Source organism: Felis catus, chromosome A1 (assembly GCF_018350175.1).
Source record: "Felis catus isolate Fca126 chromosome A1, F.catus_Fca126_mat1.0, whole genome shotgun sequence".
NCBI classification, from domain to species: Eukaryota; Metazoa; Chordata; class Mammalia; order Carnivora; family Felidae; genus Felis; species Felis catus.
Genome location: NC_058368.1, coordinates 214,087,274 through 214,113,943, shown reverse-complemented (window position 1 = coordinate 214,113,943; position 26,670 = coordinate 214,087,274). Strand labels below are relative to the sequence as shown.

Genomic DNA, 26,670 nt, shown 5'->3' with positions numbered 1-26,670 from the left:
AATCAAAAGTCAGATGCTCACCTGACTGAGCCACCCAGGAGCCCCCAGGAAAGCTAGATTAAATACAGTCAAGTACAGTTTTAAACTGGAGGCAGTGACAGCCTTTAATACGTTAATGTACACTGGGTGACTCCTAAGAAAAAGGCAGAAAAACGAAGTAATCCCCAAACATACGGGGCCACAGAACCCCTTCTCAGCATTTTAGATAATTGATATTCCATGGGATATAATTTTTTAGAAAGGCTGGGTTCGCTTATTTTAAAAGTCCCTTTTGCCTTGAGAGTTTGTTTTCAAATGTGGTTATAGACACTATTCTGAGCATTTCGTATAGTATTCATCAACAGGACACAGAGTTGGCTTACCTGTTGCTGTTGTTGCCATAACTGTTGTAACATAGCCTATACTGTGTTTAGACAGAGTTGAAATAAGGTAGAGCTTAGCTACCTTACCAATAAACTATCTTGTCTATATGCAGCTAATACTTATAACTGGTCTTTTCAAATAGATCTCCTCAATTTTAATTTTTGAAAATTTGTGAATAGAGTTAGCTTATCTGAAGACCTAGGAAAAATACCTTCTAAACTTTTACTAAAGTGGGAAAAAGGGACCCAAAGACACAACAGAAACTCAAAGCTCTGGAAATCTTCTCTGGGATAGGCAACACAGGCGAGTTCTCCAAGTTAGAATGATTATCTTTCACTTCAATGGTATATTAGCACTCATTTAATTCAACCTTTAACCTGACCCATTTCACTGACAATTAATCTTTTTTTAATGTTTATTTATTTATTTTGAGAGAGACAGAGAGAGTGTGAGTGGGGGAGGGGCAGAGAGTGAGGGAGAGAGAATCCCAAGCAGGCTCCTCACTGCCAGGGCAGAGTCCGATGTGGGGCTCAATCTCACAAGCCATGAGATCATGACCTGAACTGAAATCAGGAGTCAGATGCTTAATCGACTGAGCCACCCAGGTGCCCCTCACTGATGGTTAATCTTATCAGAGCCTCCGCCTGATTACCTTCAGGAGAAGGGAACCCACTATTTTATAAAGCAGATTATTCCATTTTAGTCTGGCTCCACTTTTTAGAAGATCCTCTCCTATATTAAATGAAAATCTGAGTATTAAATGTTCTTGTTCTAAGTGCCCTTGTAAATTATCTAGTTAAGGGATTTTCAAGGCATTGTTCATGGCAACACTTAAGATGTTTCTCAAATGCTTTGAGTTGAATTTCATAAGTAATTAAATAAATATCACATCTTCCCAGAAAAGTGATTATAAACTCCATCATATGAAACTCAATGAGATTGAGTAGCTTCCCTAAATTCACCAAGATAGCAAAGTATAGAGTCAGAATGTACCCCGGTCTCTCTGTTTCAAAAACCAAAATCCTTAGGGCTCCTGGGTGGCTCAGTGGATTAAGCGTCCAACTCTTGCTTTCAGCTCAGGTCATGATCTCACAGTTCATGAGACTGAGGCCCAAGCTGGGCTGTGTGCTGACAGTGGGGAGCCTGTTTGGAATTCTCTCTCTCCTTCTCTCTCTGCTCCTCCCCCACTCACACTTTCTCTGTCGCTCTCAAAAGAAATAAACTTAAAAAAAAAAGATTCTCTCTCTCTCTCCCTCCCCCTCTGCCCCTCTCCCCTGAGCACATGCTCTTTCTCCCTCTAAAAAAAAACAAAAACAAAACAAAAACAAAATTATTTTCTCCATAGCATGTCACTTCTCTAGTATGTCCAGATACATAAAAGTGAACAGTAGAGTGTATTTGTAGAATCTGAATGCTATGGTGAAAATAGGAAAGTAGTGAAAAGAGTTTCATTCCAACCAGGTTAATACGTCCTTAGGCATTTTGCTATTACTCTGGACTTCAGTGTTCCCTTCTTCAAAACAAGGATTACTACATTTTCTACAAGCTCTGTTCCAGTTCTAGAAATTTCTATGATTATAAGGAAACACATTCATTAATAAATGGCATTACTATTGAAGATTTAAGTAAACAATAAGAAAAACAAAAAAAAAAACCCTCAAACCTGCCTCCCTCAGAAAGGAATGAATAAAAGTTAACAAGACAAACAGTTTAGAATCACATGCTTGACTTTTACTTTCTTTAATTTTTTTTTTCTACACTAGTTACATTCAGACCAGGATAGAGGAGATGGATCACTTAAATATATCCTTTCAGGAGATGGAGCAGGAGATCTCTTCATTATCAATGAAAACACAGGAGACATACAGGCCACCAAGAGGCTGGACAGGGAAGAAAAACCTGTTTACATCCTTCGAGCTCAAGCTATAAACAGAAGGACAGGGAGACCCGTGGAGCCCGAATCTGAATTCATCATCAAGATCCATGACATCAATGACAATGAACCAATATTTACCAAGGATGTTTACACAGCCACTGTTCCCGAAATGTCTGATGTTGGTGAGTGAGATGTGATTTCAACCACATGATGTCTCTCCTCTAGTACGTCAACTGAATAAAGAATCCTAGGAGTGAAATTTACTGAGGTGAATGAATGTAGATGCTAAATTCTAAAACTATCATATTTCAAACAATCCCTTTATGACAAGTACACCTGTTTCCAAATATTACTCTAGTCTCATTTTATTATAAGAAAACAGCATTTCCTCTAATGATGAAGGGATGAAAAAATGTCAGGCAAGAACAGGAGGAAGAAAGAGATATCATCTCATCTACTTCCTGCCTCCCCAGGTGCCCACCCTGGTCCTCAGGCTGAGAGACAGCAGCCCTCTCCACCTCTCTTAGCACATATTGGTACTTGGCTTGAGGTTAGGATCTCTACAGTGTGAAACAAAAGCCTGAGTTTACATTCCAGACTGGAGAGTAATGACAGTTGCTTTAAGTAAATATGTGTTTGGGAAAGAGACTCAAAGAAAACTTAAAAAAAAAAATCCATAATTATGCAGGGGTTGTTTAGGGGATGTATCCTTTACTAAGTGATGGAAATTAAGAGATTTTCATGACATTAATATGATGAATTAATATTTTGTGCACAATTCTACTACCAATTTTAAAGTTAATATGTATGCTTCTAATTTGCTTAAATTGGGAGGTCAACACAATTTAAATTTTAAAAAATCCTACTGACATCACTCTTAGCCGTATTAAAATACTTAATGCGAAACAGTGACAAATTTTAAGCTACCTGAATAAAGGGTTATTTTTATTTTCATTCGGTATCAAATTCAAAAGGGCTAAATTACTTAATAATAACTCTTCTATAATTCTATGAGTCAGATATCAGAGGCATTTTAGGTCACAGTTCCAAGACTTAGAAAAACCTAATCCATGGAAATGATTGTAAACCATCTAAATCTTTCTCATCAACAAGCTGCTCGTCTCATTACTTAAAACCACTTTGTTTCATCAGAAAAATCACAAACCATCAGCCAAGCAAAAGGGAGGGATTAAAATTCTAAGAGGAAGATTTGTTAGGAAAAAATATTTTTCCTCTATGTGGTAAAAGTAAGGAACAATTAATAAGCAATAGTCTCAACATCAGCACCACCCAGCAAAACAGTTTCCAGAAAACAAAATTTGATGTGCAAGGTGTCACCCCCACAACTATAGAGGGTGCCATTCACTTTTGAACTATGTTAGAATTAAGTATGTATTATAAATATCTGGGGGCAGCTGGACGTAACATGTCTTAAGGGAAGACAAAGGGAAGGCTCTTTCTAATTTGCACACAGGTACAGTTATGTTCATATTAACCATTATCATAAATGAACACATCATTATTATCATACAAAAAGGCATCTTAATCCTACGTTACAAAGTGAGATAGCAGCATGGTGGTATATAAATGGGCTTTGGGTGTCAAACAGACCTGAATTTGAAACTCTACTAATAAGCAGCATCTTGATGTCTCTGATCCTTCAGTTTCATATCTACAAAAAATAAATAATAAATGTCAACAGCTAAGGATTACCATGAGAATGAAATAAGAAAACAAGGGCAGAGCCCCCAGTACAATATCTGACAACAAACAGGTGCTCAAAACATCTAGATAATCCTATTATAAAAGCATTCAAATTTTATATTGATGTCAAGTAAGAATGTGGGTGTTAGTTAACTACTATTAGCTCTTGCTCTGAGGTCATATAATGCTTTGTCCCCACCTTCTTTCCCAAATTACAAGGATGGGTGTTCGATCTCATGCACCAACATGTTACATCCAGAGCATCCACCACAGTACAATATATTTGTTCAACAAACGGGATTGGTTAGATATTACAAAAGCAATGTAAAACTTCTAATATTGCCTGAACGTAACTTCCCTGTCCTTCCCATGGACAGGAGAACTCCAACAGTATGCTTACTGTTTATCTGATATGAATATCAAAAGTCAGCCATAAGATGATCTTCATCAGAGTAAGGTCTTACCCTTTTTTGGAAGTCACAGATCTCTTTGAGAATCCAATAAAATCTATGGATCTTCTCTTCAGTGAAATAAACATGTAAGCATACACATAAAAATCTGTGTGGAATTTCACGGGGGTCAGGAATATTTTGAAGGTTATTCGGTGACTGCAGTCCTTAAAACAAGAATGCTGATCTAAAACATCATTGCCTTCTCTGTGCATGTAATTATAATAATTTTTTTGGAGTTACAGGTTCCAGATGTGAATTTTCTAGTATTCTAATAATTCTTTAATCCAACACTACCTCTTTTAAGTTTCAAGATCTTTCAAACTCTTAGAATTATCAGATAGATTTATCATTTAGGATGCTTTTATTGAACAGAAAACCCAACTCAAACTAGTTTAAACAAATAAAAGTATTTAGTGACTTAAGTCATACTTAGGTCAAAAATAAAATGGGCTTTTGAGATGGTTTGATTTGGGTTCAATTATTTCTCTGAAATTTTCTGTCATATTCAGCGTTGTCCTCAGGCTGGCATCTCTGAGGTCACAAAATAGCTGCTGCATTGACAGGCCCTACATCAGCACATTACAGTCCAGGAGAAAGAGCACTCATGACACAGAATTCCCAAGAAAATCTCAAGTGGCCTCATGATTGGACAACCCCGAAACTAATCACTGTAGATAAAGCAATGCAAGATGCTGATTGACTTAGGTCTGGATAACTTCAAAGAATGACTATAGCCAGAGTCCAATCAAATCTCATCTTTGGACATTAGTTGAAATTGGTTCCACCCAAGGTCATGGTTATCCCATGCTTCTCTTTAACCTAACCCTTACAACATTTATAAATGTTGATCACACTCTTTCAGAATGAGAAGCCAAAGGCTTTTAAAGAAATTTTTAATGTTTATTTATATTGGAGAGAGAGAGAAAGAAACTGAGTGCAAGCAGAGGAGGGGCAGAAAGAGAGGGAGACAGAACCTGAAGCAGACTCCAAGCTGTCAGCACAGAGCCTGATGTGGGGATTTGAACTCACCAGCGGTGAGATCCTGACCTAAACCAGTCGGACGCCTAACCCCCTGAACCACCCAGGCGTCCCGATAAATCCAAGGCTTTTTAACCCTAGTATCATCCTGAAATTCTCAACTCCTTTGTCAAGATACTTTTGTACAGAAGTAAGATCACTCTTTCTCTATCTGTGTGTGCATCAAGGATCTACATGGGTCCTTCATTTATTTTCAATTCATGTTTCTGTCATTACAGGCACATTTGTTGTCCAAGTCACCGCAACTGATGCTGATGATCCAACTTATGGCAACAGTGCTAAAGTTGTGTATAGTATCCTACAGGGACAGCCCTATTTTTCAGTTGAATCAGAAACAGGTTAGAATTCCTTTTTGATCTTCTTTTTACAATCCATAATTTTAATTGATTTAATAAAAACAATTTATTAAAAAAACAATCAGTGTAATTGAATATTCTTAGATTCATCTGCCAAATTTTACCAGCAATATATTTGTAAACATGATATCCAGATCATTTTAATTCAGAAATCTGACAATGGATGTTTCACCATTTTACTTATATAGGGTAAATTCAGAAAACTTATACAATGTCAGTTTTTTCTTCCAGTTTGGAGTGAACCTAAAAACGAATACCTCCTGATAGCCATTAGGGCTATTTACAAATATTCCAATTCTTCTTTTACTAGTTATTTGGCATCTCTCTACCCTGCTCTAAAGGTAGATATAGCCATGAGATTTGTTTGGGCCGGTATATGTGGCAATGATTCAAGTCACTTCCAAGCCGAACTTTTGGACCTGGTGCACAATCCACATTCCTTTCCTCCTGCCACAGTGATCATGGATGGAAACAAATGTTGGCCTTGGTCTCCAGCCTGGATGTCTGTTACTATCAGCAGAGCTTCTTGCTGGCCTCCTCAGAGCATGAGCAAAAAATTAACGTTAGCTGTGTTAAGACAGTAAGATTTTATTATGACATTGTCTAGCTCGTGCTGATAGCATCCTAATAAACAAAGTGGATTCCTTAATGGAATTCTTTTTTTAACACCTCATTTTTCTGCATTTTATCCACAAAGTAGCATACTATCTTCTGATGAATTGTTTCTTAGGAAATATTGTCTGTGCTGTACGGTAAATTCTACACATATTTTTGCTATCATAATAGGAGTTGAATTCCTTTTCTACATTTCCCAAGCATCCACTATTGTTAGTAGAAATCAAAACTTTTCTAGGTTACCACATCCAGTTGGAAATTGATGTGTTAAGAGGTGCAACGAACTTGGAAAGAATCCCAAGGAGAAAGAAAATGTTGAGTTGAAAAACAATGAGGGTGAAAAATTAGAAATATTCAACGTAAAGGACAAAGGCTAAGGTGATCTCCTCTATTTAAATAGAGAAGTCCTATTATTGGAGAACAGACACAGCTGCACTTTCACTGAAGCCAGGACTATAGGAATAAAACTGACCTGTTGTCTGAGGTGTTCGTGTTAAAAATAAAAGAAAAAAAAGATATTTTCAGCTTCATTAGTTGTTAAGCACTGGAATGTGCCACGAGAGAAGGCTATAAAGCCTTGAAAGCCTTGAAAGCCTTTAAAGCCTATAAAGATTTTTGAAAGAATGTTGTTAATTTAAGCATAAAGCCTACACAGAGATTAGGCAAACTTTTAGAAGTTCTTTCAACTACTTATTTTATAACTACTGAACAACAGAGATAAAATTAACCTAACATAAGAATGAATGTTGGTCGCTGCTGGGACCAGTTGAACTAATGCTCACATCAGCTTTAGGAAAACTTAAGTTCTCTAGGATCATACAGGATGATAATTATGGGAGAACTGAGCTATGTTTTCTTCAGACCATAGTTTGTGGCTTAGAAAATCCTCTGAACGTTCATTATGGGAGGTATATTTGATGAGCAATTAGCTGATTCAGTAAAGTAAAGCTCAAGAGTCAGTTCAAGGAAATGACTTCCTTAGCAATTTCCTCATAGTACACTTAAATGTCTTTTATCAAGCAGCTATGGTAGTATAACACTGTACCACATGCCAAGTTATATTTTGCTACATTTTCTTATAACACATGATATTTATACTACCTACAATCTATACTATTACAGATTTGACTTGTACTTATTCTTGTATCATAGGTGTTTTTAAAATATATCTATCTCCCCTATGTGGTTATAATTTGCTTCAGTATAAAGGCTATCTATAATCATCTTTATGTCACCTATTACATCCGTATAGTGTTTGAGTATTGTGGATGACATCTACGTTTGCATAAATAAATGATTTGATAAAGTATTTTTAATACATCCCTTTCCATTTCTGAATTTCGCATCCACAGGTATCATCAAGACAGCTTTGCTCAACATGGATCGAGAAAACAGAGAGCAGTACCAAGTGGTGATTCAAGCCAAGGATATGGGTGGCCAGATGGGGGGATTATCTGGGACCACCACAGTGAACATCACGCTAACTGATGTCAACGACAACCCTCCCCGGTTTCCCCAGAGTAGGAACATTTGATTGAATGAATTTCTTCAGTGCACTTTTATAAAACTCTAACTTTAAGAATGATATTTATTTTCCATTGTTATTAATTATCAATATTAATGAACTTAGGAATAACCATACTTTTAGTAGTTGAATGATTTATAATATGGTGATAGTTGTAAAGGTAACACCATTGTTTTATTTTTCCTTATTAAAAAGACTACCACAGACATAAATTTGCTTGCGCAGAACATATGTATACAAGCATGCTCCTATTTGTAAGAAAAAAATTGACTATGTTTTGTGAATTTAATCAGTCATTTAATCTCTTTTAAATCCCCACAAAGCTTTATAAGGGAGGATTTATCATTTAACTGTTTCTAAAAATACAACTGGGGAAATAACCATGTACTTAATCCATTTGTAATCATAAATAGTTTTCTATATTATGGTTAATTGAGATACCAAAAAAATCATCACTATAATCATTAACTCTCATGGCTAGATAGGAAAAAAAGAAGGAAAAACAAATTCTTAAATGCCTACTTTGTATCAAGCAATATACTAGAGCCCTTCATACAAAGCTTTTGCAAGAGGGTACTGGTTTTAATGTAATTTTTCTTCCAAGAACAAAATTCTTTTCTGACCATGATCTAAGAAAACTACCTAACTCCTGTCTTCCAGGAGAAAATAGCTGCCCACCATTAAAAAGAAAGCCCACCTTACCCAATCATGGCATATCTTTCCCAATGCTGGTCACCTCACATGGGCTTCTTTTATAATAGAGATACACATGGATCAACCAGAACTGTTACATTTTCTTTAATTTTTTTCAAGTATTTACTCATAGCTAAATGCAAAAAAAAAAAAAAAAAAAACTAATTTCTGATGTAACGGGTAGAAGATAGGTTTTACTGGCCCTAAATTTTTTTCCCACAGACGCCTGAAATGACAATATCAAAATTAGCAATACTTCGCCCCAAAACCTCCTTTTCAATATGGGAATTCCCTGGGGAAGGATAACAAAAGGATTCAGCAGCACTTAAATACCACAGGGACCCTACCTCACTTTGCTCTCTCCGTGGATAGCTTGGGATCATTACTGAATACTATACCAAAGCACAGGAGAGAAGAATAGCTCTAGAGGAAAAACTTGGCTTGTTTATCATTTTGCCAAGGATGAGCCCAACACTTAATGGGCTATGATTGAATATGACTGAATGACTATATTTTAGTGATATTTAGCGATATTTAGTCATAGTCTTTTTTTTTCCAAAATAATTTGCACAGATGGTTGGCAAAATGTAATGGGTGAGAGTAAAATGAGTTTTGTTCTGACACTTTTTTGTCGTTATTGTCCTAAGTACATGCTAGTCTGGCGGATCTAAATTGAAAGCCACATGCAGTCTCCTTAAACTAATTTTGCAACATGAGGACATCGGGAAAGTGTACATTTATGAAATATAGGTTTTAAATCAACAACACAAATACAAGAATGGGAGAAACCTACGCACAGAAAAAGTACTGTAATGAAATTTAAAAGAAAGATTACTTAAAGAAACTATTAGGAGCTTTCTCTCTCAATGTGTCCATCTGTATCCCTAACCGCAGCCAGACCAGCTCCATGTATGGGTGAGAGTGTCTACTTGGATACATTCTCCAGATCGCTGTCATTTATTTTCACCTTCAGTTATTATTAGCAAAGACACAAAGAACCCTTTTAAGAAATACCTCGTAATTGGCTTAAAGTCATAGTTCAGGTTAAACTCTTTTCCGTTCTTCCTGCTAGATTAGTTAACAGGGGCTTGAAACCTTCTGCACCCTTCTCTAGCAGCTTAGTCTTTCTCGCCATCATACCATGAACCTGGAGACCTATTTACAGGACAAGAAAAGTGTTCTCCATTTGCAAAGAGACGGGTCATGACAGAAGAAATATTCTTAGCAATCATGAAAGTAAGGATGTAAGGAGAATAGAGCGCCATTAATTATTGCAAGGAAAGTACAAACCTGCCTGCATCCCTAGTAATGTCTGAAAGAACTGTTAGAAAATGGGGTTTGTCTTTATTGTGATAGAGTATCCTTCATCTGTGTGTGACTTATATCTGTCTGGTGATTAATAGGTACATACCAGTTTAAAACCCCTGAATCTTCTCCACCGGGTACACCAATTGGCAGGATCAAAGCCAGCGACGCTGACATGGGAGAAAACGCCGAAATTGAGTACAGCATTACAGAGGGAGAAGGGCTGGACATGTTCGATGTCGTCACCGACCAAGAAACTCAGGAAGGAGTTATTACTGTCAAAAAGGTAATGCCGTTTGTTAAATACCATACAAACGAGCACATTCACTTCTCTCTAGTCCTCGAGTAACTGAGACAATTATATCTCACATGAACATGCCTCTAGATTCTTGTTTTACTAATTATTTTTTTTTAATGCCAAGTCTAATGGTTGGCTTTTAGAGGTCCTCAATAATCTGATTCATTCATTCATTTCATGCTTTTAATAAATTTTTATTAAGAACCTCCTAATAAGTAAATAAATGATAGAAATAAATGGTGTACATTAAAGTACATAAAGTAAATATAGTCAATGAATAATAGACAGTGTTAGGCACTCTTCAAGACGCGGGAGGTGCAATGGTAACATTCAACAGAATGGTGTCCGCTCTCACGGAACTGCCAATCTAAAGGAGAAAACAGACAAGGAAGCAAATAAACAAAACAAATGTGTAACTAAATTCTGATACATGCTTTGAAGGAAAAGAGTAATGCAAGCAGTGATAAAGGTAGCCTGAATTAAAGACAGGATATAAAAAGACCACAGAAATAAATTAAATAACACAAATCTCCCATGAGCTGTTTAGCTACTTTTTGGAACACAATAATAAATTTTTTATATTTCTGAATTCCAATTTTTGTCCTATGTACTTATTCACTATTTACCCCCCCCCCCAAATTGTCTAGCATCACAGAGCAGTACACAGAAGTGTGGCAAAAATTTAAAGCCAATAAACTGTGTGCTTCAAAGCTAAAAATTGTTATTTTTGGTGAGTTTTTTAAATAACTGCATTTTTATCATGTATGATATAACATTTTCTCTCTCCTTTAGCATACTTGCTGGTAAAAATAAGCACAGGTAGATGTAAATAGCAAGAAAATCCTTTCCTCTTAAGCTTTGAATTACATGTCTTAATACCTGGAAACACAATAAAACATGTTTAAGCGACATCCAGACCAATGTTTTATACTATAATATAATTAGGAAGCCCATTAGTGTGCATTAACCTTTTTAATTTTCTTAGTGCCTTATCAGATTCAAACTGAAATTTTGCCTAGCCGACTAAATCACTTTCACTAATGTCTTGATTAATTGTGTTTCTAGTGAGCCTTGTCATATCATCATCTAAAACTAAAAGTCAGCAATAAGCATTTGGGTTCACTATGTCTCCAGAAGCAGAGATACTTTTTCTAAAGACCTCTGACAACAATGATCATTACTTTCGTTGGCAAGTAATTAGCCCAATGCCCTTATCAGGATATCACTTGGAATATTTTATCAACTCATGCACATGCAAAAAAAAAAACATATTAAATCTATTTTATCTGAATGAGGAAGAGGAAGTCATGATGCAAACTTGTGGTTCTCAATTCTGGCTGCACATTAGAATCACTGGGGGAGGTATTTAAAAGTATAGATTCCCACCCCCACCTCAGATATTTTGGTTTAATGATCCAGGGTGGGGTCCAGATACTGGCAAATTTTTTTTAAAAAAAGTTTTTTTAATGTTTATTCATTTTTTAGAGACAGAGAGAGACAGAGCGTGAGGGGGGTGGAGGGGAAGAGATAGAGGGAGACACAGACTCTGAAGCAGGCTTCAGACTCTGAGGTGTCAGCACAGAGCCTGACATGGGGCTCAAACTCACAAACCGTGAGATCATGACCTGAGCTGAAGTTGGAAGCCTAACCAACTGAGCCACCCAGGTGCCCCAATACCAGCAAATTGTAAACACTCATTAAGTATTCAATCAAAGTCAGATTTGCCAATTTGCCCCTAACATGGCTCCCTCTAGTCAAATACAAGAATTGTCTTTACAGGGGGTCCTTTTTTATACAAGACTCCTGCTTCCAGGTTCTCTTCCCTGTCCGTTATACCTTGCACCCTTGCACCCACTTTCAAGGCAATAGTGGGCATGGTTTCAGCCCACAATTTTCATCAGGATGGTGTGGCATCTCATGCCTTTGCCCAATATCACACTGTGTGGTGATGTCTCTAAGCAATATAACCACATTCACTACCCATGATTTGCACTAAAAATGCTTTATGTCTCGTCTTTCTGTGTCTTGGCTGCTTTAAATATGTCTCTTCTCCCTACCCACCCCAAGGTCTTGGACTTTGAAAAGAAGAAAGTATACACCCTCAAAGTGGAAGCCTCCAATCCTCATGTTGAACCTCGCTTTCTCTACCTGGGTCCATTCAAAGATGCAGCTACGGTCAGAATCATGGTGGAAGATGTGGATGAGCCTCCTGTCTTCAGCAAACTGGCCTACATCCTACAAATAAGAGAAGATGCTCAGATAAACACAACCATAGGCTCAGTCACAGCCCAAGATCCTGATGCTGCCAGGAATCCTGTCAAGTAAGCACACTTCTGAGACATGTCTTTTTCATAAACTTCAGTCGATTGCTATTCAAGTATCACCTGCAAGTTAGAAAATTAATGCTTTCTTCCAATTAGATATTTGTATCTTCCTGAAAAACGACTCTAAACAGCATCTTTACTCTCCTTGCTCAACAATTGTTTTAGTAGCAGCGTAAGCCTAAAAAAAACCCACAAAATTTGGGGGGGGGGGGACACAAAATGATCTATAGGAGCTTACTGCTTACATGAAAATGGTATAAGGTAATAGAACAGAATGGCCTGGAATTTTTCTTGAAGGTCTTAGATTTGTCAAACAGTGGCATGGAGAGAGCATTGTGATTTTTAATAAACAAGACACCGGGCCAACAGTCTGTTTTTCAAGTGTGGAAGAATCTATCCTGTAACACTTAGAGGCAGAATTACGCTCCATTTGGATGTGTAATTATTTTCATTTTCAGACATGGATAAAAATAAGAATCATTTCATGATATATGTCTGTGAAATCCTGGGGAAATTAATAGAGCTGAATCCTAATTTATACTATGTAAGCAAGCTCTATTTTCCCTATACATTCCTAATACCTTAGCTGTAAATCATGCTGCAAGAAAACCTCATTGCTCTTTGAAATCACAGATGCTTCAGTATTCTAGAATTTTATCATGAAGGCACTGGAGTCAACAACTTCCAGGCTTTAGTCAGTAGCTTACTTGACTAGATGAGAAAACTGCTAAATAAGAATATTATTGTGTAAATTATCCCCTGTAAAAAAAAAAAAAAAAAAGTAAGTAGACTAGAGGAACTCTTGCCAGTGAGCCCACAGATATATTCTGATCAGGGTACTTGCCTTATGCCAGGCATGTTCTAGGCTTTAGAGATACAATAGAGAACAACATCAAGTCCTAATCTCACTAAGCTTACATTTTAATTGGGGAAGACAGAAATAGGCAAACAACAAATATGTAATATTTCAAGTGAAATACATTGTAAGCAGTAAAATAAGGCAGAATATGGAAACAAAGAGGATCTGGCGTACTATTTTAGATAGCATGGTCAGGCTTGCCCTTGGTAGGAAATCATTTGAGTAAGGATTTGATTGAAATGAAAGGATGAACCATGGTGAATCTGGGAGGAGAATGTCCAAAGAAGAGGGGGAAATGAGGGTAAGGTCTGATACCAGAGCTTGCTTGGCACGAAGAGGAGTAGCAAGGAAGCTTACAAAGCTAGAAGAAAGTGAGCAAGGTGGGGAGTGGTTGGGAAGGTCTGAGGCAACAGGAGGTTTGGTAGGTGGTAAGTGTGGCAGGTCCTAGGGACATCTGAAGGTATTGGTAAAGACTGAGTTCTATTCTGATTGAGGTAGGAAACCACTGCAAAGCTTTGAATAGGAGTATTACCTAATCTAAACCTAATTTTTAAAGAGGATCACACTGACTGCTGCATGAAAAATATTACCGCAGATAAAAGATTTTGAGGTTCTAAGGCATTTTCTAACTTTTCAACCATGAGCCCTTTGTTCAAATGAAACCTGATAGCAAGTCCCACATCTAAACACAAAAATGCACTGACTTACTTTCAGGGAATAGTTTTAAATCATTGGGAAAATAGACTCTGTTGTTTTGTCATCCTACTGGAATAGACTCCTTGAATTGGACTATGGTCAACCCAAAGTAGCCACATGTAAGCTCCATGGATCAAGTGTTCTATATACATTTCATATTATTAATAAGGAAAATGAATGATGGCCTTTGCTTGTATAACACAGATAATTTTAAGTACTTTCACAACTATTCTGTCACTTGGAGTTTGTCCTAACTGTGTAAGGAAAAAAATCTCAGCAAGTCAATGTCAAGACTAATTTAAAAGTGTTAATGCTGGAAGTTTATATAAATATGAGCTTTGTTACCTCTTTGATCATTCAACATGTTTTTAATTGAAAGAGATAATGTCTCCTGGGAATTTAGGCTGCATTTTTATGTCTATTTCACTTTTTATAATGAATACCATTTTAACTCACTGCATTATTTTATGTTTTATTAAAGGAAGTAGCTAGCTTGTCAGACTGGGTTGGCTGTCAGCTAATTTTAAAGTTTTCTATGCCAGCCTTTTCTTGGTACATATGGATTTCATATATAGATATAGATTTAAGGATAAAAATACCAATAAGGATAAAGTAAGGATATATTGGTATATAAATGCATATTCCAATAAGTCCTTTTATAGGATAAAATTGATTCTTATATTGGGAAAGTATATCCACACATAGTTTTTGGTTATCCAAGATGTAAATATTGAACAACTAGGTGCTAGACAATGTTACGTACACAATTAATACTAGAGATCTCCTCCCCCAAACATTGATTTATCATTATGCAGATACAAGTTTTTAATTATTTAATTACATAAAATAATTTTCTTCCAATAACTGTATCAGAAATGCCCCTTGACTTCCATGAAAGGGTATTATAAAATGTCACTCTGAATAGATATTATGAAAAATCTACCTGCAAACATACTTCCTTTCCTAACCTAAAATCTCCCTGACTTGAGAGGATACATTAGAAGACAAATTATTGAATCACAGAATATAATAAATTTGGGGGGGAGAGCTACCTAGCAAAATAATCTGCTATAATCATGTTAAGATTGATTACCTTGTTCCTTATCTGTTATGACTACAATTAATATGACTGGACAGTAAATATATTAGATATAAATTGAAATTACTTTGGAAAAAAAAACAACAAACAAATAAGGGTTCATGTGCAAACATCATTCCTAAATAATGTAGAAATCTGAGGTTTCCTATTACTTTTTAAATCTCCCAATTAAGGAGGAAACTCATATACAGTTTTGGTATTTAAATAGTTACTTTCTCTTTGGTATTTAAATAGTTACTGCCTCCAACTAACAATTCTTCACCCTGTACCCTTTATTTCAAAGACTTGACTGGAAAATATTGCTTGTAAAACTTAAAAGTATAGCAGGAAGAAAACAAATAACAAGAAAAGATTACTGCTGTATATAATTGCAAGAGCTTATAAGGACAATAAGCGGTGCATCTTAAGCTCAATTTTTTCATGAAGGAAAAAACATAGGCAAAAAATGTAGGCAATGATTAAAGTTCTTAAAGAGTCTATGAATACTGAAATTTCCTTTTTGGGAAATTAATTATGTGCTATAAATATTTGTCATTCTCAAATTAAAAATGAAGGCAGGTGATCAAGTTCAATGCTGTTGCCTAAATTCTTAATAAACATTGATTCATGACACAAATTGCAAAAATAAGAACTGTTTCATCTGTAAGAGATGAACACTTAATAATAAAATATTAGGTTTATATAAACTAAAATTAAAATTCTGAGGTGGCCTGAGATACAGATATAGAGATAGAGATAGATATAGAGATATAGAAAGGTATATAGCTTTTTTGAACTTCATTAATTCTCTTTAATATCAGGTTTAAATAGCCTACAATAATCAAATATCTACTTTATTTAGACCCCTAATAGATGACAAAAATATATTTTACTAAGGTAATTCACCAGTTCTATATTAAAGCAAAATAATCAATTGAAACAGAAACTACAAGTTAGTAACAAGAGTTTATTTTTCTTGGAGCATTCATAATAATTCTACATGTGTATGAGTAGCTAGGTCATTTACTTAATTGTATTTCTACTGAGCCAACATTCAGAATCTAGCTGAAATGGGCAATTCTTTCCCCTAATGACCTTAACATATAAACTCTCTTCTGAGTTTTCTCTTTAATATCCCATACATAAAACAGAGTACATACATATTTCCCCATATATAGCTATTCCCAAAACTAGTAATAAATTTATAAAGAAGATAACATTTCTCAAAATTTACTAGTCTTCCATCAATTTCAGTGTTGAGAAAACTCTGTCCTTTAATTTCTTTTTTTTTTAATTTTTTTTTCAACGTTTATTTATTTTTGGGACAGAGAGAGACAGAGCATGAACGGGGGAGGGGCAGAGAGGGAGACACAGAATCGGAAACAGGCTCCAGGCTCTGAGCCATCAGCCCAGAGCCTGACGCGGGGCTCGAACTCACGGACCGCGAGATCGTGACCTGGCTGAAGTCGGACGCTTAACCGACTGCGCCACCCAGGCGCCCTGTCCTTTAATTTCTAAGATACCTCTTGGTTTTCATTGAATTCTCTTAACTCCTTAAATAGTTATCAAGTTCCTACTCGGCTCTGGGACTGTTCTGGGCACTGTTCTGGGCACTGTGAGTCTTCATTCTCCCATCATCTTTTTTTTTATGTTTATTTATTTTTGAGAGAGAGAGACAGAGCATGAGTGGGGAAGGGGGAGAGAGGGAGGAAGACACAGAATCCAAAGCAGGCTCTAGGCTCCGAGCTGTCAGCACAGAGCCGGATGCGGGGCTCGAACCCACAAACTGTGAGATCATGACCTGAGCTGAAGTCAGACGCGTAACCGACTGAGCCACCCGAGTGCCCCCTTCCATCATCTATTAAGTGATTCTGTCCTTAATATTTTTCTCCCTTCACTGGACCTTCTCTTCCTAGACAATTGAACAGGAAATCTAAGTTTCAATCTAGCCCTTTTGCTTCCCAAACTTTCCTTGGGCATCTCAGCTTCAATATCAAAACTGGAGCTTATGATCTTCCCCAAATCCTGTTCTTCTCTTGTACCAGCTGGGACAGCACCAGCCAACCATTCTCCTCAATTCAACCAGCAATCTTTATTAAACATGATTTGGATTAAAATCCACTGGTATATTCACATTGTTCTTAGGACAAATCCCAAATCCTTGCCGTGGCCAGCCCATTCTTCTGCAGTCCAGCCTCTGATTCTCTCCCCAATTTCATCTTTCTCCCTTTCCTACCTCACTAACTGCAGCCACACTAGCCATTTTTTGCTTCTTTCAACATAATGATTTTAAAATAAAATGGATAATAGAAAACTAGACAAATAGCCCTACTTATGTACATGAACACACACATATACATTAAAGTTCTAAGATTAGAGTTAAAATGTATTAATATACAAACTAGATACAAATTACATATAAAAAAAACTTCATTGTTGATTTTCAAACTCATGCAACTTGTCTAATGGGTTTACATTAGTATCTCAATTGTAAAGAATTAATTTGCCAGAATGTTTTACTTAATATTAAGTTATAGATATTCAGATATGTGCTACAAGGTAGAAAAAATTCATGTAACAGACATTCTTGGAATAGTTGCAGGGTGTGAGAATAACAAATACAACAAGGACCTTTCTAGCATTGTATGGGGACAGATGGTACACTTGTGGTGAGCACAGCATAACATATAGACTTGCCAAACATTATGTTGTATACCTGAAACTAATGTAACAGTGTGTGTCAACTATCATTCGATAAAAAGAGAAGAAAAGAAAACCATTCTAAATTCTGCTCTGCATTTTTAGGTATTCTGTTGATCGACACACAGATATGGACAGAATATTCAACATTGATTCTGGAAATGGTTCAATTTTTACGTCGAAACTTCTTGACCGAGAAACATTGCTGTGGCACAACATTACAGTAATAGCAACAGAGATCAGTAAGTCTAACCTCACAGAGCGACTGTCCCCAATTGATGGAGTGAGTGTCCCAGCAAGGGCTGGTGAAGCAACGCTGAAATTAGTCACCATGTACTGATATCCTATTCGATACCTGTTGAGGGAAAGAGCCCTGTAATGATTTGTAGTGATGTTTCTTCTAGGCATGTGCTCATTCATTCACAAATGCAGAGGCAACTGTGGATGTTATGTAGTTCAGAAATAATAACATGAGAATGTACCTCTCAGATGAGGTTGAATTGGTACATATGGGATTCAATTCCAAAAAGCTTTATAAATCAGAACATTACAGAAGCAGCTGAAAAAATGAACTCATGGTTAGGATTGGTGGGGAGGAGAATCAAGTATATTAAAAACTGTAGGCATTACTTAGAAATATCTCAGATATCTATCTCCTGGCTTTCTACAGAATTTCTACTTCAAAATCATTACCGAAGTAAGAGATACAAATTTTAGCTTTTCCATTGTACACCAAAGTGAGCAATCCAAACCACCAAGTAATCAATAAAATGTTTAGAGTGAATTTTATGGAAGTCACCATGAAATTAAAGGCAAAGAAAAATAATGCCAAATGAATGCTTCAAATAAAATGATTATACACAGTGAAAATTTTGTAATGTAAACACAATGTGTAGGCCTAAGTACATGAAGGAAAAAGTATTTTTAAAATAACATTTAAATGTTTAAAAATAGGCTTCTAAATTATAGCTCATTTTTTGGTTTTTGTTTTTGATTTTAAAAGTTCAAACATTTTTAGCTCAGTTGGGTATCTGGTGTGAAATATTCCATGTCTAGTGGTATATTACAGTAGTTTTCTTTGTCAACGTAACTCATGAGATTTGAAATGGCTGAAGGATATTGAATAGAATAATAAATAACCAATATGGGCAAAATGAAGCATTGCCTTGTGATAATGTTAAGAACTCTTAATTAAAAATTTGTTAGGTAGGAATATGCTCTTCAGAATTTATGTGGAGGGACTAATGCAGATACCAATGGCAGAGCATACTTAAAGCTTTAAAATTACAAAATTATTTTTTGCACTGAAAAGGACCACTTTTTATAACATCATGAAATTTTATTTTTTACTGAAGTAGTCATTTCATGCATATTTTAAGCTTTGTGCCTAATTTTTTTAAGATTTAATGTTTCTGTGATATATTTGAAAGTACTTACTAGTGATAAAGACCTTTTAAGACTTCATCTTTGGCAATTCTAACTTTGGAAGACTAATGTAGGAAACATTTTAGATGCAAAGGAACTTAAGAATCTTATTGTCTAAACTTCTTGACTATCTTTGATGCAACAGAAGCCCAGAGCTTATGTGAAACCAGCCCACTCCCATTCCAGGGCCTTGGCATTTACTGTTCCCTCCCTCTGGAGAGCTGGAAATATTCACGTAGCTTAATTCTTTTTATTTGTGTCTCTGTACAAATGGCATCTCATGAGATGAGACTGAGTGGTTATCCCATGCAAAGTATCACCTCCATCTCTCTCCAATCCCTTTCCCTGTTTAATTTCTCCATAGCATGTACCATTTCACAGTTTGTCTGCCCCCATTAGAATAAAACTTAGCATGCAGGATTTTTGTGATGTTCCCCATGTGTCCCAGCACCCCAACTAGTGGCTGGCACATATGAAAAATTAGATGGTCACTAAATATTTATGAAGCGAACAAACAGATACATAAGTGAAGTGAATGAAGAGGGCTGAGTTCAGTGGTTCTAACTCCTGATTCTTAGACCAGGAATCTGTCTTCCACACTACCCCAGATACTTCACTTGTCCCTGGTTGTCAAACATGGGTGCGGCTCTCTCACTATCCTAGGTGAATGGTCTGGGCTTGGAGTCAGACAGACCCAAGTTTAAATCAAGGCTCTACTTCTCACTCATTGTCTCTGTAAAGATGGACAAATTACCTAACATATCTGTGCATCAGTTTCCTCATCTATACAATAGGGGCAAAAACTGTATTTACAGAAAAGGTTGTAAGGATTAAATAAGATAATATAGCAAAATGCCAAGCACTATGGCTAGCTCTTATTCAGCACAAAAACTAACTAAGATGAAAACATCCTCTGGTTTCCTTGATCCCACCCCCACCCCCACCCCCAGCCCCCTGGCTCTTTCTTTTGTCCAAATGTTTTCCCATCTCCCTGCTTCTTTGGCTTCCCTTAAAATCTGCCTCTCAACTGCCTTTCCTGGATAAAGTTTTTCTTTATTTTTGTGTTATTCTGGGGGTTGGTATACAGTTGCCCTATATCAACACAAGTAGCTTTATCTCCTAGGTATTTCCAGCAGGTGTATCCAACTCCAGAAGCATTCTCTTTTGTGACTAATTCTTTTTTGTGACTAAGTTGGTACACAGTGCCTTGTGGTACTCAGAGCAGCCTTGGGGAATCTGTGTATGAATGAGAAAGGAGTGAGTGACTGTTGTCTAAAGGGGGTTGACAATCGACATATAAATGCCTATTCCCTTCTTTTTGGCATGTTGCAGATAATCCAAAGCAAAGCAGCCGAGTCCCTCTATATATTAAAGTTCTAGATGTCAATGACAATGCCCCGGAATTTGCTGAATTCTATGAAACCTTTGTCTGTGAAAAGGCAAAAGCAGATCAGGTGAGTTTCATCAGAAAGTAAATTAATTTAGTCAGATTGATTTAGATCTTCTAATAACTCAGACGATACACAGAGCTGAGGGCCAGGTTTGAATTAAGTATGAAGTAAATGCTAACAAAATTAATACTATAAATAAGAACAGAATGAATGTTTAACTTGCATAAGAGAACAAGCAGTTTTTAAGAACTGAAAGTTCATCATTCTCAAAGACTGATGTGGATTCAAATCAGTCCTGAGTTTTCATTAAAATAGATTAGTCACAGCTTTATTTGAAAAATCTTAATTGGTGAGCAGATACTTTTAATTACCATGTGTACAGAGAGGAAAGCGATAACTACGACATATTTTACAATTGCCTATAATTCATAGTTCCACTTACTTATATTGCCCATCTGTACAAGTAATACACATTCGTGCATGTTTTCCTGTTTTACACATTTGTCCCCACCTGAAATAGGTCTTTTCTACCAATGGTATAAAATTATGTTACAGTTTGTCGAAACAGCGGTACACTGTTAAAATACATGTTAGGGCAGGAAGTTGAAGTTGTGTTTTATGTACAAACTTTCTTTTTAGTTTTTATGCAAGTTGATGGTTTATGTATATGTCAAGACTGCATTTCTAAACAGGCTGTTGTACAGAGTGCCCAAAGTTTTTTAGTTGAAATGCTGTGGTAGATCACTGTGATATTTTATAGTTTTGTATCACTCTAGGGCAGTGTTTGCCAACCCAAGTGATTTTGCCCCCAGGGGACATTTTTTGATTGTCACAAAAAGGAGGGTGTCACTGGTATGTAGTGGGAGGAGACCAGGCTTCCTATTAAACATCCTACATACAGTGCCCAGGATAGCCCCAAAACAAAGTGTTATTTTGGGCTCTATTTCCAACCCATCATTTCATTGCATAGAGTGGACTCACTGTAAATTTTCTAGAGACTATCGTTTTTAAATTAAAATCAGAAATCATTTAGTCAAGCAATTTACTGCAACACTGTAAGGAATGCTTTTGAGTTACCAAAACTTTATAGCAGCTTTATGGTTTTGATTTTAGTTGATTCAGACCCTACGAGCCATTGACAAAGACGACCCTTATAGTGGGCACCAATTCTCATTCTCTTTGGCCCCTGAAGCAACCAGTGGCTCAAACTTTACCATTCAAGACAACAAAGGTAAAGGAGCCCAAGTTACTTTCTCTGTCTATATATTTATATCTTTATCTCTATCTATCTACTGTCATCACAATTGTTGCAATCCATGACGTGATATGCCCATTAACATTGACTTTGCTTTCCGGTTCCAGATAACACAGCAGGAATCTTAACTCGGAAAAATGGCTATAATAGACACGAGATGAGCACCTATCTCCTGCCTGTGGTCATTTCAGACAACGACTACCCAGTCCAAAGCAGCACTGGGACAGTAACTGTCCGGGTCTGTGCATGTGACCACCATGGGAACATGCAGTCCTGCCATGCGGAGGCCCTCGTCCACCCCACGGGACTGAGCACAGGGGCTCTCATTGCCATCCTTCTGTGCATCGTGACCCTACTAGGTAAACTGCTTCTCCCTGCATCCTATCTCCCCATGAGAGGCACACACTGTTACTGTGACACTCTAGATTTATCCGCCTCCCCCATTAAGGCATACAGCCCGCTCTAGGTGAGTAGAGTTACATGCTGAGAATCTGTGTTGTTCAACCATGAACTAGTTTTTGTTTAAACATAGCTTTGGCGAATGAACAGATATGAAACTTGCCTATGTCTTTACCTACTCAGGGAATCATTCACCAAAGAAATCTCTTGTCTGTCAGACTGGGAATGAATCGCAGGCAGGATTTGAGGGCACTATATAAATAGGCCCTTTTCATTTCATTTGTTGTTTAATATCTAACCTGGCAAACACTGTTAAAATGTAAAGAGTAAGAGTCACCCAGTATGGAGGGTGTGATGATGGCCCTTTGTATGAAGGTAAAGTTTAAAGATCAGTGGGCAAGTGGAAAGAGAAATGTGATGACTTTTTCTCTCTCAAACGGGAAATAAAGAAGTGATTAAATTTTCTTCAACCCAGCCAACTTGCTTCGATCTACCCATTTAAATAACTACCTTCTTAGCATTGCTCCCCGAATGCCACATACACAATGTCTATTATTTCTCAGACTCTCAAAAATAAATAACTTCTATGACTGAGGAAGTAAATCTGGGACCTAAAAGAAATGAATGCAATCAAGGTGAAAATCAAGGTTTAGCAATGATTCAAAATGAAAGTTTCATCCCCAACAAATGAATTAAGCTCACAGGTTGAGCTCAAAACACTTTACAGACCGTTGCCTGTTGTGAACTAAGAAATCAAATGTTAGTTAACTCAGTCCTTCCAAAAATCAAAGCAAGCTCCCCTACACAAAGGGAAGAAAGGGAAGAAGTGTCAACCTGGATTGCGGTGGGGGGGGGGGGGGGGGAGGGGAGGGTACTTTTTCAAAAAAAAAAACCTGACAATTTGGTGACTTTGAGAGAAGGAAAGAAGAAAGAGTAAAGACCTACATTTTTCCAAGAAGAGAATGCCTAGGGATCCCTGCTCAAGAACTTCACATTTCATATCATTTTGCTAATTATAACAGAAGTCTTGAAACTTAACTACAGAGCTGTGATTCTCTTTGTCAACGAAGATTTGGGGGAAGTATTTTAAGATATGAGGATAAATAAAAGCTGACAGTATGCAAAGACAAATCAGTGTTTCTAATGGTGTGAGTCTATAACAGTTGTTTTGGAAGAGAAGGATATGAATATTCTTTTTGATTAAAAAAAGTTATTTTTAGAAGGGCTGAATTGGCAGGGCTGTACTCAGGGAGAATTCCATGGACATTTTGTGGTCTGTAGAAAGAGAGCTGACTCTCATCTCATAGAAGTGATTTCTCCTTACCTTCATCATCTACCCATTTTCTCCTCCCCACTTTTTTCCTCACCTACTCCCTCTATTCTCCCTTTTCATTTCCTTCTCCAAAGAATTCACTGTCTCCTCGTTACTCCTAACTTGTTTCAGTGCTTCCTACAGCTGGTCTATTCTCTTTGGAATTCTGTACCCAATAAGACAGGAAATAAATGGGATTTAACCCTTCCTAGGCTAACACCATGGGCTATACACTGGGCAAGAGGCTTCACAACTGTTTTTCTCATTTAACCCTCAGAACCATCTGGTATGTATTTATCTGCATCTCAAATTAGAGTACTGAGGCTCTAAGATGTGCAGTCATGTAGCCGACTCACACAGCTAACAGGTGGTGGGACAAAGTACAAAACGCCGGTCTTCTCCCCCTGAGCCTCAGGGCTTCCACATTGCTCTCTACTTTCTCTGTGAGCTCACAGAATGTAAGGTAATTTCCAGGCTGAAAGAGCCCGAACTGAAAACGAGACCATTGAAGAAGGTGGAAACAAACCTCAGGTTTTGTAAGAGAAGGGAAGCCACAACGATAGAGGAGGAAACCTACAGTCAATAAAGTGGATCATGTGGCATCTCTTATTTTATTTACAAAAATAAAACAACAGGGGCTCCTGGGTGGCTCAGTCGGCTAAGCTTCCTACTTCAGCTCAGGTCACGATCTCATGGTTCGTGAGTTCAAGCCCCACATTGGGCTCTCTGCTGTCAGCACAGAGCCTGCTTCGGATCCTCTGTCTGTCTGTCTGTCTCCCTCTCTCTGTACTTCTCCTGTGCTCTTGCTCTCTCTCACTCTCTCTCAAAAATAAATAAACATAAAAAATAAAAATAAAAAAATAAAACGACACTGAAAACAACTACTACATCTCGTGTCTCTGTGGTGCTTTACAGTCTGCACAACTGTTACATTTATTAACTCATTCCTGACGACAGCACTGGCCACTGTGTTAGTGCCTCTCTTTTACAGAAGGAAACACACTTAAAAAGGTGAAATCATTTAAGTGAGCCTAAGCAGGCTGATTTCAAGTGCCTTGCTACCTTCTAGCTTTATGATGGGATTTGAACACAGGTTGGTCCAAGCATTCCCCACTCAAAATCTCACCACTATCCTCTGGCCTCAGGGGATTGAGAAAAGGGAAGAGGTCAGTCACTGGGAAGAAAGCTATTACTTTCTCAGAATGTATTTTTTTTTTGCTCCACATGCTTAGAACTCACATCTTCAGTTTATAAAAGTTAGCTTTGAGAAAGATCTCCTTTCCAAAATTTCTGTTCAGATGTACATTGGGCTAAGAAGAAAAGTACAGGCAGTCGTAGCTGTAGGAGAATTAGGCAGTGAATGAATGCCTCTGATTCACCAAATGTGCCCTCTCTCTTCCAGGCAATCGCACTTCTGGGTGTGCATAGGACTAAAATAAAAGATACAGATAACCTAAGCCGGGGAAGAATTAGGAAGTGATAAATGCCTGCTATCTTGCCTTAAATGGTGGCACAAACCATTGTACATACAGGTTTAATTCTTTCCAAGACAGTTGTCTTGATTCTATTCTCTAACCCCAGAGGCCATCCTCAGTTACAGTCCTTTGTTTTGCAAAACCTTGTCATTGGTCACACGGGAATCCGGAAAAAAGCGTAGACTATGAGCATGCCCTGCAATTTTCCACCCTCCCGCACCTCAGGGTAAAGTGAAGATATACAGAAGCCTCCAGGCTCCACGTGACAGGCCGTGCCCTCCTCCTCTCCTCTCCTGGGCCCCCTCAGGTGCAGCCATAGCGTCTCCAGGCTGTTTCTCAAATACTCTAGGCACCTTTGCACCCCAGCCTTTCTTCCAGCTCTGTCCCCCTCACCCGACAGCTCCTCAGATAATTAATTCCCCAGATCTTTGCTCAAATGTCACTCCTCTTAAACACACGGCCCCTCAATCATACACAGAAGTGCTCCTCATCCTCCTTTCTCTGATCAACTTTTTGTTTCCACTGCACATATCACCTTCTAATGATTTCCTTATTTATTAGACACATTATTTGTTTTTCAAGATCTCCATCCACCACCACAGCCACCTCTGCCCACCTCATTAGGACGGGGCTCTTGATCAATGTTTTTCATTGATAGTGTCTAGAACTATAGCTGGCACAAAGTAGGCACTACATAAATAGTTAGTAAAACGCCCTGAATGGCTGGGATGAATGAGGCAGGAGGATGCTGTCTGGCAGCAAACGACAATGTATACAGTTTTACAATCGCACGCTTGAAAATGGCAACACTGGATATCCTTCAGAAAAAGTCTATAATCAAAGCACGCTTTAACGCATGGTGATTAATAAGAGTGTTGGCTTTTTAGTTTGACCTGGATTTCAATTGTTTGTACATGTGACATCTCTAAACCTCAACTTCCTCTGTGTAAAATGGGGTTATAATGATGGTACTTACTTTGTAGGGCTGCTGTGATGATCAAATGAGATTCAGTATGTAAAGCACTTAGCACAGTGTTTGGCACATAGAACGCTCTCAGTAGATAACCAATTATTATTAATGCTATTAACACCTGAAATTTTAATATATAGAGACATGCGAATGCATGTATCCATCATTCTGTGTGTAGGTATCCATATCCACCAAAAGCCATTGTTCTGTAATTCTTACTACAGTAATTCAATTTTTATGACTCATAAAATCTGGACCATGTTATGGATGAGAAAATAAAAACACATTACTAGTACTTCTTGCAGTAAACAGCCCTGGACAAACCCAGTTTCGCAATGCAGTTTCTGCCCTGGATGGCTGCTTTCTCTCTAAGCTGTCGCTGTGTTTTTATTTTCCCACCCATATGTCCATTTGGAGATGTGTCTGTCTACAGGTAGCCAGCTGCGGAGAAACATCAGGGGTTATTTAAACACAATTCTTGCTTTGCCTCTAATTGGAGTTCAGAGGAAAAATCAAAAGGACAAACATTCCAGGCATCACACTTAACAGAATACTAACTCT

General features: G+C 37.4%; 2 protein-coding genes across 11 annotated transcripts in view; one reads left to right on the top strand and one right to left on the bottom strand.

Annotated features, from left to right (window-relative positions):
* Positions 1–26,670, top strand: part of CDH6 (cadherin 6) — a 127,364-nt gene that overhangs the window by 93,902 nt on the left and 6,792 nt on the right. For 9 of the 10 annotated variants that reach the window (XM_019812349.3, XM_019812356.3, XM_045038462.1 and 6 more), the window contains 9 exons: positions 2,127–2,421; positions 5,652–5,771; positions 7,757–7,924; positions 10,026–10,213; positions 12,293–12,546; positions 17,988–18,124; positions 20,640–20,761; positions 21,812–21,929; positions 22,061–22,312. In XM_019812349.3, the coding sequence (XP_019667908.1) occupies positions 2,127–2,421; positions 5,652–5,771; positions 7,757–7,924; positions 10,026–10,213; positions 12,293–12,546; positions 17,988–18,124; positions 20,640–20,761; positions 21,812–21,929; positions 22,061–22,312 (1,654 nt within the window). Of the gene's footprint in view, positions 1–2,126; positions 2,422–5,651; positions 5,772–7,756; positions 7,925–10,025; positions 10,214–12,292; positions 12,547–17,987; positions 18,125–20,639; positions 20,762–21,811; positions 21,930–22,060; positions 22,823–26,670 lie in introns of those variants that run through there. The other variant, XM_019812377.2, reaches the window with a different exon arrangement.
* Positions 12,329–26,670, bottom strand: part of DROSHA (drosha ribonuclease III) — a 201,905-nt gene continuing 187,563 nt past the window's right edge. Inside the window, exon 35 of the mRNA XM_045038429.1 lies at positions 12,329–12,460. Coding sequence (XP_044894364.1) covers positions 12,459–12,460 — 2 coding nt within the window. The 3' untranslated portion in view covers positions 12,329–12,458. The remainder of the gene's footprint in view (positions 12,461–26,670) is intronic.